General features: G+C 53.7%; 2 protein-coding genes and 1 long non-coding RNA gene across 4 annotated transcripts; 2 read left to right on the forward strand and 1 right to left on the reverse strand.

The window, feature by feature from the left end:
- Nucleotides 1-3,429: 3,429 nt before the first annotated feature.
- Nucleotides 3,430-6,335, reverse strand: LOC137750284 (uncharacterized). The gene is made up of 3 exons (XR_011070414.1): nucleotides 6,213-6,335; nucleotides 5,598-5,682; nucleotides 3,430-3,466 (listed from the first exon to the last, which is right to left on the reverse strand). It is a non-coding gene; the product is annotated as an uncharacterized lncRNA (long non-coding RNA).
- A 170-nt stretch (nucleotides 6,336-6,505) lies between these two features.
- On the forward strand, nucleotides 6,506-10,270 carry FIS1 (fission, mitochondrial 1). Its single transcript, XM_068524495.1, has 5 exons — nucleotides 6,506-6,649; nucleotides 7,501-7,633; nucleotides 8,996-9,072; nucleotides 9,517-9,622; nucleotides 9,960-10,270. Exons 1-5 carry the CDS (start codon nucleotides 6,605-6,607, stop codon nucleotides 10,055-10,057), a joined length of 459 nt encoding a protein of 152 aa, XP_068380596.1. The 5' UTR covers nucleotides 6,506-6,604; the 3' UTR covers nucleotides 10,058-10,270.
- Nucleotides 10,271-11,049: 779 nt separating this feature from the next.
- Nucleotides 11,050-17,707, forward strand: CLDN15 (claudin 15). Of its 2 annotated transcripts, none has more exons than XM_068566094.1 (6): nucleotides 11,050-11,966; nucleotides 12,084-12,547; nucleotides 15,282-15,446; nucleotides 16,435-16,516; nucleotides 16,619-16,735; nucleotides 16,824-17,707. In XM_068566094.1, exons 2-6 carry the CDS (start codon nucleotides 12,331-12,333, stop codon nucleotides 16,948-16,950), a joined length of 708 nt encoding a protein of 235 aa, XP_068422195.1. In that variant the 5' UTR covers nucleotides 11,050-11,966; nucleotides 12,084-12,330; the 3' UTR covers nucleotides 16,951-17,707. The 2 variants fall into 2 exon arrangements, with proteins under 2 accessions (XP_068422195.1, XP_068422196.1); XM_068566095.1 differs by having other exon boundaries at nucleotides 15,351-15,446.
- The last annotated feature ends 1,148 nt before the right edge of the window (nucleotides 17,708-18,855 follow it).

Below are 18,855 nucleotides of genomic sequence, written 5' to 3' on the forward strand. Positions count from 1 at the left end.
CCCGTGCTCCGCAACAAGAGAAGCCACCGCAATGAGAAGCCCACGCACCGCAAGGAAGAGTAGCACCTGCTCGCAGCAACTAGAGAAAGCCCACGCGCAGCAACGAAGACCCAATGCAGCCAAAAAAACCCACTGTTTCACACCTTTGCTCCTCAAAGTGTGTTGGAGAATCCACAGCAACGGCGTCCTCTGGGAGCTTATTAGAAACGCAACATCTTGGGCCTTACCCTAGACCTCCTGAATCAGACTCTGCACTTTTAACAAGATCCCAGGTGATTCATGGGCACGTTGTGTGCACTCATCACATACTGTCGAGCCAAGACAGACTCTAAAGGAAGCAACAGGTAAATTTTAATTTACAGTGAGCCTCGCTGGGGCATGGGTTAGCAAGTAGGACTTCATTCACCCCCGGGCACAAGGGCGAGTTGTGAGGTTCGGGGCTCCCAGACCTCGGCACCACCCCCTCCACCTCTCAGTCGCGCCGCGCCGCGCCCCCTCCGCGCCCCGCCCCAGGCTTCTCTCGGCTCCGCCTCCCTGCGGAGGGCGACTACTGCGCAGAGGCAGACGCCGCGCTCTTCCCCCTCGAGGCTCCCCGGGTCCTCCGGATCACCGAGCACTTCTCCTAGAGCAGCCCCTGAGGAGGTACCTGTACCCACTTCTCCCATCTTCGGGTGCCGACCGAACCGCCACCCGGAAGTGCAAACGTCTCCGAGGTTTTTAGCGTCTTTTTTAGAACGCCGGCCGTTACTTTTTCATTCACCCCACGAACGATTCTTAGGTGCCTGCCCTTTGGCAGAGAGATGAACAAGACACGGCCCCTGTCCACATAAAGGATTGTAGGACTGGGTGATAAATGCTGTACCTCCTAGGGGCTGAAGGCGCGGGGGCCGGATAGAAGAAAGATGTCCCGGAGGGTAACGGCCCTGAGCCCGGCTGCTAGTTGCGGGCCATGTAGGGACTCAGGTGTTTGGTGGATGGAGATCTCCGGTTGGAGAACATTCCGGGTGGAAGAAAGGTGGCCGTCCCACGAAAACTCTCCGTGTGCAGGGCGCGTGGGTGCCTGGAAATGAAGCTGTAGAGGTAAGCAGAGGCGATCCTGAAGGGCTTCGTATGCATAAGAAATTTAAACAATGTCCTGAGTAGTCTAGACGGTATTTTAAACAGGAGACGTGAAGTCTGATTTGCACTTTAAAACGCAGCTGGCAGCCAGGCTGGGTTGGAGGAGGAAAACACGTGAAGGCTGTTAGAGAATGGCGACAGAACGGAGGCAGAGGTATCTGACGTCATGTACTTATTCGTTAGCTGTCTTTTCTCTTCCACTAAGATGTAACTTACAAGGGGGAAGGACTATGTCTGTTTAGTTCATTTCTCTTACCCAGCACTTAGAAGGGTGCCTGGTACACAGTAGACCCTTAACAAATGTTGGTTGGATGGATGAATGAATCCATTTGCGGTTGATCGGACTTCCTAACTAATTAAATAGTAGATGAAAGTGGGAAGTAGAGGAGACAGATCACTGAAGATTGGAAGAACACAAGTAGTGGAACCCTGTTTAGTGGGTGTTTGCTGAGAACTTCTCCTGGGCTGACCACTGACAAGATGCTGTAAGGCAGAAGTCCAGAACAGGCTCCAATTTCTGGTGTAGTCAAGGGAGGGAATCTGCCACCAAGTACCACTTCTAGGTTTTAGTTCCACCAACAAAAAATGTCCGTTTCTTTTCTGCCCACTCACAGGACTGAATTTGAGAAGTACACACTTTTTGTTTTGTTTTGAGTATTATCAGCCACATGCCTAGAATCCAAATGACTATAACTTTAAGGCTGTTTATTATTATATTGATGTAACGTAATGTTGATGTGCCATCATTTAATAAAACCATTCCCTGGTGCTTTTTTTGTTTGTTTACCTTCGAAGATATGCAGGAATGAATATCTTTTTTTTCAATAAATTTTCTTTATTCAGCATTACAATTTTTTAGATTTACCACGTTGACAAATGTGTCTGTACTTCATTTTCAATGTTCTATATTCAATTCTATGTGTATATACCATAAAGTACTCATTCTTAAATTCATATAAAAGGTATTTGGGTTGTTTCCAGTTTGAGGGTTTTTTTTCTGTTACTAAAAATGATGCTATAAACTTTCTTAGACATGTTTTGCCCATGTGCAAGTTTCTCACTAATGAATAGCTGGCAGTGGAATTCCTAGATCAGAGGTATTCATATCTTTTTTTTTTGAATTTTATTTTATTCTTTTATACAGCGGGTTCTTATTAGTTATCTGTTTTACACATATTAGTGTACACATGTCAATCCCAATCTCCCAATTCATCACACCATCACACCCCCACCCCCCCACTTTCCCCCCTTGGTGTCCATACGTTTGTTCTCTACATCTGTGTCTCTATTTCTGCCTTGCAAACCAGTTCATCTGTACCATTTTTCTAGATTCCACATATATGCGTTAATATACGATATTTGTTTTTCTCTTTCTGACTTACTTCACTCTATATGACAGTCTCCAGGTCCATCCACGTCACTACAAATGACCCAATTTCGTTCGTTTTTATGGCTGAGTAATATTCCGTCGTATATATGTACCACATCTTCTTTAAGGAATGAATATCTTCATGTCTTTTCTTTCTTTCTTTCTTCTTTTTTTTTTTTTTTTTTGGCTTTTGTTGAATACTTTTTCCTCACAGGAGTAGATTACTAGTTAAATAATATTTTATCTTATAGCTCTTACTATATATTGCCTGATTCTCTTCCAAAAAGTTAATCATGGCAACAGCAATATCCATTTATGCAACAGTTACAAATTCAGTATCTACTCACGCTAGGCACTGAGCTCTAGGAGCATAAGATGAGCAAGATAGACAGACCCTGCCCTCCTGTCGCTTCCAGTCTAGTACAGGAGGGTGGCATTTATCAGCTCATCACACAATAATTAGAAACTAACACATAGTGTGAACTAAAAATACAGGCCGCTTGCCAAGAGGCAGAAACCAGTTTTACAACAATCTCAGCAGCACTGGTGGTGGTTTGGGGGGTTTTGTTTTCAATTTTACTACCGTGTTTTACTAAAAAAATGGTTTGTCAGGATTGCTTTGCCTGTTTTGATTTTGAATTAATCTGAATTTTTCCTTCCTCGTTCATCTGCTGCTAAAGGGAAGTCCTCTACCGTGCAAAACCAAAAAATTACAAATTTACACCTACATTTTTTAAAGATGAAAAACTAGAGAGTACTTACAAACCTGTCATATCCTTTCTTTCTATTTATTCTTTAACTGACTCTTCATCTCTGAAGCTGAAGCAGGACTCGGGTTTGAATCCCAGCTCCTCCACTTCTAGCTCTGTGACCTTGGGCAGATGACTTAAGCTTTTTGAGCCTCTGTTTCCTCATGGATCAAATGGAGCTCATACCTTCCTGGTATGATTTTGGACCACAGGTCATGTGTGAGCATTCCTTTACGGGGGAAAAAAAGAGACGAGAGCAGAATAAAGTCTCTGGCTCCTGGCAGATGTTATTACCATACCCAAACCAATACTTGTGTGGCTCACAAAAACACAGGGCGAACTAAGAAAGGAATGAGCGGGTTATAGTTTTGTATTATTAAAATGTAGCACTGGTAATGCTCTGCCTCTCTACAGGAGACCTCACCTAGTCTGGATGCCAGGGAAGGCCTTCCCTAAGGAAGAGCCTTAGAGCTTAGAACTGAGGGTCAGTAGGAGCTCACCAGGTCACTCAGCGCACAAACCTATCTGTCACCGTACCTCCCTCTCACACATCCGATCCATCAGCAGACCCTGCTGACTCTCCCTTCTGACCATATACCCTTTAACCCCTTCACCCCCACCGCTGCCACGGTAGACCAGGTCACCGCTGCCTCTTGCCTGGGCCACCACAGCAGCCACCAGAGGAATTCCTTTACGATGGATCATTTCACTCTGTTGCCCAAAACCCTCCAGTGCCTTCCCATCACTCATCAAATTAAATCCAGATTCCTTCCCAGAGTCTACAAGGCCCTACATGATCTGCCCCTGGCTACCCCTCTGCCCTCACTTTCTAAACAACTCTTGTGCATTCCTTCCTTAAGGCTTTTGCACCTGCCCATTTGTCTGCTTGGAATGTTCTTCCGCCATTTACCTGCATGGCTCATTCACGCCCTTCAGTTCTCTGCCCAGGTGTCACCTCTCCAGGGTGGGCTTCTTTGAGCTCTCCTCCAATAGTATCCTCTTCTCTCAATCCCTTCTCTCAATCCCTTTCCCCTGCTTTATTTGTTTTCAAAGCATTTTCAACTCCTGCCATTATTGTGTTTTTAGTTATTTACTTGTTCAAGTATTTTTTCTGTTTTCCCCACTAAAATGCAAGTTCCATGAGAACAAGAACTTTATTCAGCACTGATCCCTAGCACTTAAACAGTGCCTGGCACATAGCAGGTGCTCAATGAGTATTTGTTGAACGAATTAAATCATGAATGAATGAATGAATGAGCCATATAAACAAAGGGGGAGGGGAAAGATGTTCCAGATAGAGGGGACTGCATGTGCAGAGGGCCTGTGGCCACTGGGGGTTTCAGACCTGAAAGAAGGCCTAACAGGGAGAGGCAGTGATGGAGAGATGAGGCAGAGAGGTAAGCACAGACCAGACAATGAGAAGGACAATGAGAAGCCATTAAAGGGTTCCAGATAAATTGAGAATTGTGTTTTTATAAGGTCCCTCTGACTGCTGGGTGGTAAACTGACAGTAACAGGGCAAGAATGGATGCAGGGCACCAGTGAACTGGCTGTCAGTGTCTCCCAAGGCAGAGATGACAATGGTTTGCATTTGGATGCTGGTTGAAGAAGACGGAGAAACATAATTTGGATGTAAAATTAACAGGCACTACTTCTTATCCCTGTGATCCAGGGTGGATGGCTATGCTAACTAGACCAGAGAAACACAAACTCAGACTTAGGATCTCTTCACTGGCACAGAATTGAGCCATGTGAGTAAGGCATTCCTTTCCCCCCCACAAATATACATTTAACAAACCCTGATGGAGCTTTTGCCACATGCCAGGCCCGTGCCAAGAGCTGCAACAGATACAAACATGCATAAGGGGCAGCAGGCCACCCAAAGGAAGTAACATCCTGATAGAAATAATGCCCTTTTGGCTTTCTTATATTCCCTGCCTTGCTAGTAGTTGCCCTTTGTGCTCGGTCCTGTTTTCACCCATCTGCTTCGTATTCCCTACATCTTTTTACCCTCTCTGCTTACCTCAAAGCCCAGCCAAAATTAGAAGCTCAATACATCTTTGAATGAATGTGAATTTTTCTCCTTGACTATTACGGAACCAGTTCCCTAAACTGAGGTTTCTCTCAAAGTTTACTGAGCTCATATCACAATCATTTCAACTCTCCAAGCCAAATAGAGAAGAATAACTTGCCAACTTAACTCACAAGGCTATTATGAGGAAAGAAAAAAAAAAAAAAAATCAAGGGGCCTTGCAAATGTAAAAGGTGTTTGGATGATAATCCTTTGCACTTGCACGGCCGTCATTACTACTGTCGGCTTCATTTCCTGTTTATTCAACGAATATTTCTTGAACATTTACCTTGTGCTCGGAGCTGGAGATGCATGGATAAACAAGATACAGTCTCTGCTCTCGTGGAACTTACATTCACATGTGTACTGGAGCACTGTGGGTCAAGGTAAAAAGAAATTTGAAAATGACTGCCTACCCAGTCCCATCACTGCACAGAACACAGATGCCAGAGTGGCATGCAGCATTTCCCCTTTCCATGCTTTGTTGCTTCTCACTGCCAAGCTCCTTATTGTCCATGACCCCACACGGCAGGCCTTTCCCCCTTGGGTACACCCAGAGGATGCTTTATTAAATAATATTTAGAAGACTGGACCCTCTCTGCAAGCAGTGGCAACAGCTTTTCTTTAAATTCCCATGGATAGCGTCCCCCATTATTATGTATTCCAGTCCTGGGTGTATGGTTAACAGATCAGTTTTCTTTCCTCTTGCATTATAAGAGTCAGCCGGGGCCCTGGAAACCCTGGTACTAGTTATGATTTTCTTGCCGGCACTGAGAAGTCACGTAGCCTCTAGGGTCCTAGATATCTGGGAGGGGAGAACTGGGGTGGGGGGGGGGGGGCGGGGAGGAGCGAAGGAGGGTTACACTGGTCCCTAAAATTATGTGATTCACGCCCAGTTCCCCACCTTCTCTTTCCACTGTTTTCAGTCTGGGGGCTAACCACCAAGACATAGTCTCAGAGTTTAGTGAGGTAGCCTCCGTAGACGGAGGCACACGCAGGGTACCCGGGAAGACTGGCTTGAGGACAGGTCCGGCACCGCCTGCGGCATACGAGTCGTGGGGGAAGGAGAAGGACCTGTTGGAGCATGCGCATCACTGATCCCAGCTGCTCCGCGACGGCGGCGGGGGGGGACGGGGGGGCGGGCTCGCGGCGGCTACGTGAAGCGATTGGCTCTGCGTAGCGGAGGGCGATCCCGCTTCCGTCGGACGCCGGAAGTGACTCTCCACCCCGGTCAGTGGGCCATGGAGAAGGTGGCACAGTAGCGTCTGAGTTGTGAGCATTGCGGGGCCGGCGGCCATGGAGGCCGTGCTGAACGAGTTGGTGTCTGTGGAGGACCTGCTGGTGAGGCCCGGCCCTGAGGGAGGGAAAAGGAAGATTCGGAAGGGCGGGCCCTGAGGAGAGCCCGGGTAGGGGCCAAACCCTCTTCCCAGCATCAGCTTTGCCTAGGGAAGTCGAACTACGGCTCCCGGCAGCCCCTGCAGCGTCCAGCTCCTGCCCAGAGGGTCCACTTTGCCCCAAAGGCTAATGGGAGATGTAGTTTCCTGCGCCACCACGCCTCAGCCTGGGGGCCTGGAGTTTGACGGGTGCTGAGTGCATGCAGGAGCTAGGAGGTCAGGGTGCGGGCACCCGATTTTGAGTGCTCCTTCAGTGGCAGGGGGAACACAGTGACCACCTTAAACTTTCATATATTAGTCACAATCCGGCACGGTGCTGAGTACCTTTCAGGGGAGATCTCAATCTTTGTAGCTCTAGTAGGAGGTAGGCACTATTTTTATTCCCGTTTTTCAGATAAGAAAGGGTCCAGACCGGCAGGGTGGGGATGGGAGAAGCAGTCTCCGACGAGGGACCGCGTGGGCTGTTGTTGAGCAGTTCTGACAGCGTGTTTACTGTTCAGCCTCTCGGGGTCAGCTGCTCCGGGAGCGGTGCCTGGAGCCGCCAGCAGGTGGCATCTCCAGTCGGTACCACTAGGGGGAGGGAAGCAGAGGGGGGCCAAGACAGCCCGCCACTAAGAAGCAGAATGCCTGGGTCCCAGGGATGGAGATGGCAGAACCTGGGGTACCAGGCCCCAAGACCCGCAAGGGAAATGTGGCAGAGGGGAAGATGGAGAGTAACAGGGAAAGGGACACCCAGGTCCTGCTACAGTGTGGCTTGCCCCTTCACCTCTAAATGACTCCTCTCCTCTCCTATGGCAGAAGTTTGAAAGGAAATTTCAGTCTGAGAAGGCAGCAGGCTCAGTGTCCAAGAGCACGCAGTTTGAATATGCCTGGTGCCTGGTGCGAAGCAAATACAACGATGACATCCGTAAAGGCCTTGCTCTGCTGGAGGGTGAGGTGCTAGGCTGGCTCCCCAGCTCTCCCCTTCCCAACTGCCATCGTCCTCAACCACCGTTGGCCTGGTTCACTCCCTCCATCTCAAGTTCGGGGATCCTTTTTCAACATGGGACCTCATAGTGCAGTCACTTCGCAGTTATTTACCAGTAAACGCACTGCAAAATAAGGGCTCTACTTAGCCTGACTTCTCCCACTGTGCTTTTGGCTACTTGCCACCTCATCGATGGTGGTTTTGCCAGACAGAGTCATAGCATGTCGGTCCCCACAGGACTTTGGTGATCCCGTAGTCTAGACATAAGGAAAGTGGCTTGTCTCGGGTCACACAGCTGGTTGATTTATGGCTGAATTGGGACTAGAAGCTCCTGCTTGTGTGTCCCAGTCCCATGCTCTTTGCCCCCCACCCCCACCGTGTTGCTTATTTAGCAGCTGTTGTTGAAAACCTTTTGGGGGGGCGGTGTGGAAGAAGTACAGAAGACAGTTCCCAAAACCTGTGAGCACATGGTGCTTTTTTGATCAGAATCCTATTTCCTGCTGGTTTTGGATGGGTCACCATTTGTCAGAGGCCACAATACTTGACCTTTAAATTTCTCTGTACCCCCTTTCTCTTGGTCAAGTAATGGTGTATAAGCAATCACTGTACTAGCCAAGGATGCCTGTTGTAAATCCATAAAAGTAAGACTCTTCCTTAATGCAAATCATCTCCGCCTCCATTTGTCTATTTCTCAGGTTTCCTCTACAGCAGGGCACAGCTGTAGAATTGGTCTCTAAACATGGCCAGTCTAGTTGAGGAGGCAGTACAGACACTTGGGAAGATGTGTAAACACCTGCAAAACCACTTAGCAGCAAATTCTAATGCAGAGTACAACTGAACACATGAGCCTCTGGGAAGTCACTGAACTAAGAAAGTCAGGTGGGGTCTTTCAGGGAGGGGTAACTGAAGGTGAGTTTGGAGCTGTTTTTTTAAAGGGGGAAGGAGTGCAAACTGGTTTTGAACACTATTCTGGTCAGCAAGCGGCTGTAGTTAAAATACACAGCAGATGCCACAGCTGAGTAGAGATGCCTTTTGGCTTCTCCGGTGCCTTGATTTCCTTTCAGTTCACTTGGATGAACCAAAGCTGACTGTAGTGTTGATACCGGGGTGTGGATCACTGGGGCATTGGGGCAGCTGGGGTTCATGCTGCCCCAGAACTCTGGCTGGGAAGCCCGGAGTGACCGGAGCTGAAATGGAGGCTCAGGACAGTGACTTTCTCCCAGGATCTTATAGGTATTCAGGGAGTGGAGGGGGCCTCTGGGACACAGGCACTAGGAAGGGAGAGAAGGGGTTTTTACCCTCTTCCCTCCCTCCCTCCCTCCCTAGAGCTGCTGCCCAAAGGGAGCAAAGAGGAGCAGCGGGATTATGTCTTCTACCTGGCCGTGGGGAACTACCGGCTCAAGGTAAGGCAGAGAGCTCCTTCTCCCCCTCCACCCGGCCTGGGTGGCCAAGCTCCCTCTCGTCCCTCTCCTCCATCACAGAGCCCAGGCCCTCTGGAAGGCTGAAGAGGGCGGTAGGCAGGGGGTGGTGTTGGGTACAGAGGCGCAGGGTGATAGCAGGACGCTGAGGGAAGGTGAGAGACAGAGGATCCAGGTGCCGAGGGTGTGGGGAGCAGTGTGATGTCAGCAGTGGGGTGCAGCCCCAAGCCTTGGGCTGTTATCTCCCTCGGCTTATCAACCCCACACAGTTGGGGTGGTTTGTGGACTCTACTCCACTGGGTGGGGCGGGGGGGGAGGGAGGGGAGGAGGTAGAGGGAAGAGCCCTGGGGCCAGCGGAGGGAAGGCCCTTCTGATGGGGAGAAGGAGGGATAGAATTCTGAGGGGGTGTGTCACTCTCCCCGAGCGTAGGAATATGAAAAGGCCCTGAAGTACGTGCGGGGGCTGCTGCAGACAGAGCCGCAGAACAGCCAGGCCAAGGAACTGGAACGGCTCATTGACAAGGCCATGAAGAAAGGTGAAGGCCGTCCTCTCTGCCCTTCTCCCTCCGTCTCCGTCCACTCCCCACCCTCGTGTCTCCCTGGCCCCCAGCATCCCCAGGTCCCTCTCAACTCTGTTAAGTCCTCCTCCTTCCCTCGTGCCTGGGCCCTCTGGGCTCTCTTCAGATGGTGCCCTCCAAGCAGTTCCTCCCCAAACCCCCTTCTTTCTCCATCTCTCAGGGGTCCCTCACCCCGTGACTCCAGAGAGAGAGGCACGTCCTCTGTCGAGGAGCAGCGGGCGGCAAGATGGTGGCCGAGGTCCCTGCAGGGACTAGGTTTCTGGACTCGTGACGGTCTCCCTTTTCCTCTCCCCAGATGGTCTAGTGGGCATGGCCATTGTCGGAGGCATGGCCCTGGGCGTGGCGGGACTGGCTGGGCTCATCGGACTTGCTGTATCCAAGTCCAAATCCTGAACGAGACGGCATCTCTGCCTCTGCGTGGGGGTACATGGGAGCCCGTGGAGGACACTGGAAGAGAGGCCCACCCATCCTCGCCGTCCCTTTCTTCTTCTGCACCTGTCACTGTCCTCTGTGACCTTCAACCTCCTCTCCCCTGGGACCTGTCCCCTAGCCCCAAATCATGTGTTTTGGGATGAGTGTAAATAAAATTGGGCTTTGGCTTGGGAACCTCTGTGTCTGTGTTGAGGAAGGGGCAGGTTCTGTTGGGCCCAGGGGTGGGGGTCATGCATGGGCTTTCCCTGCTCTGTGCCCTCCTACTCCTGCCCCCCAGGCTGGTGTGGGGTTCTCCTTTGTCCGCTGAGCTGCCCAGACCCTACACCCTTCCTTCCTCCCCCGCCTCAGCCCAGCCACATCCTTGAGCAGTGGCAGGCAGCATAGGGACGTGCCCTTTGCACGGCCGTAGAATCCTGAGAAAAAGCAGTGACCAGAGGTGGAAAGGGCAGAGCTGAAGGGACAGGCAAGAATTTACGTCTCCCATCTCCTCTGACCCACTCAGCTGCCTCTCAGCGTGTGGAGTTTTCCACACCAGGGGGGCCCCCACTCAGTTTCCTCCAAAACCTCCACCCTTCCCTCCCTTTGTTTTCCTGCGTCCTCCCCTTCCTCCTCCCCATCCCACTCCTTAGGGGAGGGGGGCCACTGGTGGGGGGAAGGAAATGGGCATTTGGCATGGAGTCGGCAGAGGTCTTGGGAGAGGTCAGGAACCCAGGACATCCCAGTTGCAGAAGGAACATCGGGACCCAGTCCCCACACAGCCTGCTTTGCCCAACACCCGCCCCGTGCCAGGCTCAGCATGGGCCTGCCTTGCTTCACTGCATACTTCTCGTTCCTCAGCCCAGCTTGGGGGGGATTGGGGCGGAGGCACCTGGGGGAGCACAGAGGAGCCTGACACGGGGAGGAGGGGATGGGGGACTACACCTCAGAGCAGTGATGCCCATGGGACCGCCTGGGTGTAGGACGGGCCCCTTGGACTGAGTCCCAGCCTCACCTGCCAGAAGAGAACCAGAGCTGCCCCAGCCGTGGCCTTGGGGCGGGAACTGAGACCGTCTGTGCTGGGACAGGTGCCCAGCCTCGGTTTGGGGTGGGGACCCAGAGGTTTCTGATCTCTCATAATTAATAGAGCTGGTGAGAGTTCTGATTAACTCTTTGCTTCTTAGCTTATCAGAGGATCATGTCCTGGGCTTGTGATTTAGCCCCCTTGAGGCCCCTTAGCAGCAAGATCAAGCTTTTTGCCGAGAGTCAAAGATCATCCCAACAAGGCGGGAGATTCAAGTTCAGGAAGTTGAAGTTTGGGGGAGAGCAACCTCCTGGTGGCCTCACCCTGGCCCTTGGGCGCCCAGACCCAGTGCGTTCACCAAGTATCAAGCAATTCATACTTGCGGGGAGCTTTGATCTGTAGTCACAATTCTTAATACAACCTATGAAGTGAGGAGGAGTAGTTCTAGTTCACAGAATCAGAAACAGGCTCAAGGGGCTCAAACTTCATGCCCACATCCCTTGGGTAAATGATGGGACCTGGTTTGAATCCAGGTTGGTTGGATTCCAGAGCCAAGGGTTTCTCCCAGATTCCCCATTCCCTTTTTCAACCTTCATCTTCCTTGGAGACTCAATGCCTCAACCCCTAGGTCTTTGAGTTTCTTGACTTGTTCTCACCAACATTCAGAGAGGGTGGCTCCGCTCCCTTGATCCTTCCCCACTGAAAGGTGCAGGGGACCCATCTGTGGTCAGTCTCCGTCTCTGTCTCTTGTCCCCCTTACTCCATTCTCTGGCCCCCGATTAAAGCTGAGTCAGAGGCGGACGCTTCCCCTCGGCTCCCAGTGCCTCCCGTGGGAGCCCTTCCTTGGCGGCATCCGTTAGTCCCTCCCCGGTAAGTCCTCTCCCCACACCCTCGCGGGGCGGGGAGCCCAGGGCAGCCCAGAGACTGGGGGGGAGGGGGTGGACTTTTGGCCCGTTTCGTTTATTCCGTCCATCTCCTCTTCAACAGCTGCCGTGCAATCTTGTCTCACTCCTCTGACCGACCTGCAGGGAAGCGGAGAGACCCGGAGAGAGGGAAGAGACCAACCAGAGACAGACCTGGGCCAAGGAAGAGGCAGAGGCTGCAGCCTGCCTCCCTCTCTCTCCCCAGCCTGCCTTAACCGCCCTCCTTAGCCAAAGCCCCTCCAAGTTCCCCTGGGGCTCAGTCCCTCCCCTTCTCTGGGGCCCCAGGCTCCCCTCGGGGCCTGTGTCCCACCATGTCGGTGGCTGTGGAGATCTTCGGCTTCTTCATGGCAGCCCTGGGGCTGCTGATGCTCGGGGTGACCCTGACACACAGCAGCTGGCGAGTGTCCACCGTGCACGGGAATGTCATCACCACCAGCACCATCTTCGAGAACCTCTGGCATAGCTGTGCCACCGACTCCCTCGGAGTCTACAACTGCTGGGAGTTCCCGTCCATGCTGGCCCTCTCTGGTACGGGGTGGGGAGAGCTGAGGGGAGCAGAGGGAGGCGGGAGGTTGGAGAGACCCCGGCAAGGGTGGGTGCTGCCTGCGGTCTGACCTTGGGCGCCATACAGATCCGGGAGGCCCAATCCAGCTGGGAGACCTGGGTTCCTGAAGCCGGGAGTGCTGGGGGCAGCCCTCTGGAACTGCGGTGGAGGCCTCACCAACACGTGGCCCCCTGCTCTGACTTGACCCTCTGTCTTTGTGGCTACAAGCGCAGGCACTGGGGCCAGAGTGCTGGCTTCAGCACCTGCCTTTGGCTAGCTCTGTGCCCCGGGCAGGTGACAAAATGAGCTGCATTTGACCCATCTGTAAGATTACGGTCATAATAGCACTGGTTCACCGGGTGGTCGTGAGGATTTTATGAGATAAGATGTGCAAAATGTTAATGTGATGTGAGCATCTATATTTGCTCAATCAAATTCAGCATTTTAGTTTCAGGGTGGGAGTGCTGGGGCTCATGGGGTGAAGAGGAAACCTCATCTTGGATTCTTGGGGGTTGAGATACTTAAAAGTCTCAGTAGCTTCGCCAGGCTTCCACTGGGGCATTGGTCTCACTGCCATGGTGAGTTCTAAAGGACTGTGTTAAAGGGAGTCCTCTTGCACATCTCAGTGTCCACTGGAAGCAGGGGTGTGTGTGTATATGTGTTTGGGGTTCTCGGGTCAACGTACTTTTTTGAGGTTCTTGGCGGGCTGGAGCCTACAGCTCTTTTGGCCCAGAAAGTTCCTCCCTGGTGGCTGGACCATCTTCCTGCTCCCTGCTCACCTATGAGTAGCACCCCCATCATTCCCCAGGAGAGTCCTTCAGTCGGCCTCTCGCCAGGCCAAGAGGGGATGACGAGGAACCCTATGCAGTGCAGCTCCCATGCCCTCACTGGGTGCTCATGGAGCCGTCATGCTCTTCCAGGCCCCCTGCTGCAGGGGCCAGGTGGTAGGGGAAAGAGCCGAGGTCAGCATGCCACGAAATCGCCCCCGTGTATGTCAAAGATGCTCTGCGCCGTTAGGGAGTCCAGGTGGGTCTCTCGTGCCCCCACTATTCCCAGAATCTCCTGAGGCAGCTGCAGGGGCTTCATGCTCTCATCCCATCCAGGATGCCCCTCCCCGAAAAAAAGCCCTCTGTAAAAGTTGAGTACAGTCTGGGCCAGACACCCAGAATGCTGGGTGGCCAGAACGGACATTGGCGGCAGCCACTCAGCAGCCCTGGCCACCCGCTTCTGACTTACCCTTCAACCACACCATGGTGTAAGGAGGGGCCCCAACTTGGACGGCTGCTTGAAACCTCTCGTGAGTGTGCACGAAAGACAATGAAAGACAGGGGTGCGAGGGCGTGCTGAGGGGGAGAGCAGAGAGCGCAGCTGCCCAGGTTGAGGTTCCAGGCATCGTGCTGCATGCTTCACATGCACCATTTCAGTGCTGATAACAGCCCCGCTGTTGGCGGTGTTAGTAACCTCATCTTCCAGAAGCTGGAAAACTGCAAGGTGGCCTGCCCAGGGCCACACAGGTGTAGGGGGGCTGGAATCCAGACTCGTGTGTATCACGAGCCAGCTGATACTTCCTTCCCAGGCTGGTTCTGGTCCTGGGAAGGTTCCTATCAATTATTCACCTCACAGCCACCCAGCCCATGCTCTTATGGGCCCTTCAATAATCTCTCTTTGTCTACGAGAGCTACCTGAGGATCCGGAGCTGGTCTGCCCCAGGTGGGGATGGGTGGATGGATGGATGGGGAGAGGGTAGGAACTCCGGAAGGAGTGGCTGGGAATAAGAAAATGCTCCCAGAGAACTTTGTCGCTCTTCCCTGCTCCCCAACTCTGGGCCGCTTCACATCCTCCTGGCAGGGACCCAGCCTTTCCCCTTCAACACAGGTGGCACTGCCCCACCCGGTAAAGGGGTGCAAGGTCCTTGGGAGTGCTTGGCAACTACCAAAGACAGAGAAGGAGGAAGGGGGGCCAGAAAGGGAGCAGCCTTTTTCTTCGAGTTTGAGAAAGGGGAAACAGGCACTGAAAGCATATGAGCTAGACTGCCGTGGATTGGTCCTAGGCCCAGGTATCCCACGTTCCAGATAAGAAGCTGCCCTTTACCCAGTGACCCATAGGCCACTGCTGCCCCCTATCGGTCACTCCAGGAAGAGGCTCAGTTCAGGATGTCGGGCACTGCGCTGGGCACTAAATGGGACCTAGTAGATGTGGGGAAAGGGAGTGGGTGCTTGGGTGCAGTGTCTGTAATACCCAGCAGAACACGGCGGTTCTCAACCAGGGGTGATTTTTTGACGATGTCTAAACATTTTGATTGTCCTGTTTGGGGGGACTGCTGCTGAGGTCTAGTGGGCAGAGGCCAAGGATGCTGCTAAACATCCTACAATGCAGAGAATGCCCCCCAGAACAAAGCATTATCCGGCCAAAGTGTCAGTGGCGCCGAGGAGAAGCCCTGTAACGGCGGTAGAGGCGAAGTGCGCCTGCGCAGGCGGGAGGGTCAGGCGGCGCTAAGCCTCGTTGGCACTGAGGTGAGCTCCTGGGATGGAGGGGGGTGTGACCCCTCAGCCTGACCCCTTAGGCTGGATGGGGCCTGAAGGACAGGGAGAGGACTTGACGGCTTTTAGGGACTGAGACCTGAGCAGGTTGTATAAGGGGCTGACTGTCATAGCCGGGAGAGTAGATGGAGGGGAAGGGGCCGGCTCTGGGACCCATGGCTGCGCCCCACCTCCCTAGGGTACATCCAGGCCTGCCGGGCGCTCATGATCACCGCCATCCTCCTGGGCTTCCTGGGCCTCTTCCTAGGCATGGTGGGGCTGCGCTGCACGAACATTGGTGGCCTGGAGCCCTACAGGAAAACCAAGCTGGCGGCCACCGCAGGGGCCCTACACATACTGGCTGGTAATTGGGGGAAAGTTATGGGGGGAGGCTGTGCCGCGGTGGGGGTGGGGTGGCCCTTGGCCCAGACTGCACGGTTGCCTCACCTTCCCCTTTGCATTGACACCTGCCCTCTCTCCCTGCTCACCCCACTCTCACCCATACTCACCAAATCCCTTGGTGAGTCCATCAAATCAGTCCATCAGCAATGTTTCTTGAGCCCACACTAGGAGCCAGGTAGGAGTGAGGTGTGGGAGGGACTCCAAAGGTGAGAGTTTCTGCCCTCCAGAGCTTACAGCCTGGATGGGAAGAGTTAGGACATGCACACACACACACACTCACACACACTGTACACAATAACAGTACCATGTGACTCGCCATCCCTTTTCAATTTGCAAAACATTTCTGCACACATCACCTCACAACAAGCCTGTGAGGGGGGGCAGGTCTTGTCCTGTTCTCCAGATGTGGAAACAGGCTCAGAAAGGCCAGGTGGCTTGCTGGAAGACAAGCCCCCAGGGGGCGGCCAGGCTGGACCTGTAGTCCGGGGGCCCGGCTGGCTTCAGGCCTTCATGCACCGAGTGGTGAAGACCTGGCACAGCGCTGAGGGCTCTAGGAGGCCAAGGAAAGGGGAGTCGGGGCAGGCAGGGCTGATGGGGAAGACTGCTTGGGCTTCTGAGGATGGGTAGGACTTGGATGAGCAGATTCCCAGCGAGGAAGCTATGTGGTCCAGGCGCTAGAGGTAGGAATGCCAGGGCAGGTCGGGGATAAACAGTGGGAAGAGGGTCTAAGGAGCAGAGTGGGAGACCACAAGAGAGGTGGGCTGTGGTAGGGTCCTGGGGGCTGGATCGAGCAGCCTGCAGTTGACCTAGGAAACAGAAGAGTCATGAGCTGGAGAGGGGGAATGAAAGGGATCCAATGAAACTTGCTCTTGGACTTGATGCCCACGTCCTGCTCTCTGGGCCGCCCTTCCTCCACAGGGCCTAGTGCGGTTCTCCTCTCCCTCCCCCAGGTGTCTGCGGGATTGTGGCCATCTCCTGGTACGCCTTCAGCATCACCCAGGACTTCTTCGACCCCTTGTACCCTGGAACCAAGTGAGTGTGGGACCCCCACCCACGGGAGTAATGGGTGGGCCTCTGCCCCCCGCCCCCCCCCGCCCCGAGCTAGCACCACCTGCTCGTCGTCCTTGTCCCCAGGTACGAGCTGGGCCCCGCCCTCTACCTGGGCTGGAGCGCCTCCCTGCTCGCCATCCTGGGTGGCATCTGCCTCTTCTCCAACTGCTGCCGCTCTCGGGACGAGGACCACGGCGCCAGGTAAGGGAGGGCGTGCCGCGAGGGGCGGGGCGCGGGGCGCGGGGCGAGGGCCGCATCTCCCTCTGACCCGGGTTCTCTCCCCTGCCAGCATCCGGCCTCCCTACAAGGCCCCAGTGACGCCCGCCAAAAGCGTCGCTGCCCGCCTGCCCACCTCGGCCTCGGAAGAAGAAGGCGACAGCAGCTTTGGCAAGTACGGGAAAAACGCTTACGTGTAGGAGGCCTGGCCTCCCATTCCCTTCCCACTGCCCCCAGTGGAGAGGGGTCCCCGTAAACCCAGGGCTGCAGGCGCAGGCCCCTGCTCGCGGTAACAAGCTCAGGGCCAAGCCACGCTTCAGGCTCCGCCCCGTGCCCAGAAGCCGCGCCCAGCTCTGACCTCAGGCCCCGCCTTCCCCGTCGGAGCTCCGCCCCGGTCACGCCTCTTTCGTCTGGCTCCCTGGATCCTCTCAGGCCAAGAACCCGCTTCCTGAGAACTCACCTCTGGCCCCTGAGGCTGGACCCCTCTTAACCTTCTGAGTCTGGGTTCTGGGCCGTTAAGGGGGCGGAGGCGTCCCCGAGTGTTTGTGGTCTGTATAAATACTTGCATAAATAAATTTGTATTGGGAACTGTTCAGGGGTTGAAGGTGTCATGAGGCAGTTGGCCCAGCAAGGGGTGGCTGAGGCAGCACCCAGGGTCGCCTCAGTTCCTGGACCCCAGGCTGTCACCTGTTCTCCTCTCCATCGCCTTTGGACTGTCCCATCCAGCAGAAGAGAAGAGGAGTGGCAGGTGATTTCTAGAGTGTGGCACTGTTACAACTACCGATAAGGGCCATCAAGGAGCAGATAAGGAATATCCAGCTCTAGGAACCGGAATAGCAGAGATACCCTCTGGCCAGACTGATAACAGATCACTCCTTTTACTCTGGACCTTTCTCACAGCTGTACAAGGAGACAGTTGGTCTAGAGCAGAGTTTCTTTACCTGGGCCTGAGAGTGGATGTCAGAAATTGACAAGCCCTTTGAAACTGTGTCAAATCAGCCAGGCCTGGTGCAAGTACAGTTTTCTGGGGACGGTTCAATAACTTCCAGAGGGACTTCCCTGGTGGTGCAGTTAAGAATCCGCCTGCCAATGCAGGGGACACGGGTTCGAGCCCTGGTCCGGGAAGATCCCACATGCCGCGGAGCAGCTAAGCCTGTGCACCACAACTACTAAGCCTGCGCTCGACAGCCCGCAAGCCACAACTACTGAGCCCGAGTGCCACAACTACTGAAGCCCACGCACCTAGAGCCCATGCTCCGCAACAAGAGAAGCCACCGCAATGAGAAGCCCGCGCACCGCAACGAAGAGTAGCCCCCACTCGCCACAACTAGAGAAAGCTCGTGGGCAGCAACGAAGACCCAACGCAGCCAAAAATAAATAAATAAATAAATTTATTTTAAAAAATAATAACTTCCAGAAAAGGCACTGGAGGTCTGTTCAGAGAGGCTTGCGTGTTGATGGTGTGTGTGTGACTCAGTATCCAGCTCGGGTGTGGCACGGGGTCATGGGCATGCCTGGCACAGGCCCAGTGAGTACTGAACAGAGCGGCCAGTACACACTTGAGACAGGAAACTGAGGCCGTGAGAAAGAAGCCTGGCATCTGGTGGAAGGAGGGGGGACCAGGGCCCTGTCCTGGCACCTATCCCCTGCCGTGCTGAATACAGCGACCAGACACTTCGGGGTGGCTTGGGTTCTGACCTTGGCCCCCTCCCCTTTCTCTTTCATCCCATCTGCTCACCTGCACCAACATTCTCCTGGGTTGTAGGGACCTCCCACATCTGCATGCTAACTGGGCCCTCTCTCCGGAGCTTCAGAAGTCATGCACCCCCTGTGTGTTTTCACCAGGCTCAGTAAATTCATCACTTTTCCCCAAAGCCACAGTTCCTGTCATGCCAAGCTCTGAGTCTCACAGACTGACATCCTCAGTCATCTCTGGCTTCTCCCTTCACTTCCTCTTCACCACCTCCCCTCAGTTGGCTGCCAAATCCTATCAACTCTCCTTCCACAGAGTTTTTCCACATCCCCCTAGTTCTCCCCGTTGACCGCCTGGTGTTGGGTCCGGCCCTCACCTCTCTTGCCTGAACTCATTACAGAATTCCCCTAAG

Source organism: Eschrichtius robustus, chromosome 16 (assembly GCF_028021215.1).
Source record: "Eschrichtius robustus isolate mEscRob2 chromosome 16, mEscRob2.pri, whole genome shotgun sequence".
Lineage (NCBI taxonomy): Eukaryota > Metazoa > Chordata > Mammalia > Artiodactyla > Eschrichtiidae > Eschrichtius > Eschrichtius robustus.

Excerpts from the sequence above, each read along its gene's own strand:
- FIS1 (XM_068524495.1), top strand. The coding sequence starts at position 6,605 with ATGGAGGCCGTGCTGAACGAGTTGGTGTCTGTGGAGGACCTGCTG. Across the intron at positions 9,073-9,516 it reads TGGGGAACTACCGGCTCAAG|GAATATGAAAAGGCCCTGAA; the intron begins GTAAGGCAGAGA and ends CCCCGAGCGTAG. Across the intron at positions 9,623-9,959 it reads TGACAAGGCCATGAAGAAAG|ATGGTCTAGTGGGCATGGCC; the intron begins GTGAAGGCCGTC and ends TCCTCTCCCCAG.
- CLDN15 (XM_068566094.1), top strand. The coding sequence starts at position 12,331 with ATGTCGGTGGCTGTGGAGATCTTCGGCTTCTTCATGGCAGCCCTGGGG. Across the intron at positions 12,548-15,281 it reads GTCCATGCTGGCCCTCTCTG|GGTACATCCAGGCCTGCCGG; the intron begins GTACGGGGTGGG and ends CCACCTCCCTAG. Across the intron at positions 15,447-16,434 it reads GGCCCTACACATACTGGCTG|GTGTCTGCGGGATTGTGGCC; the intron begins GTAATTGGGGGA and ends TCCCTCCCCCAG.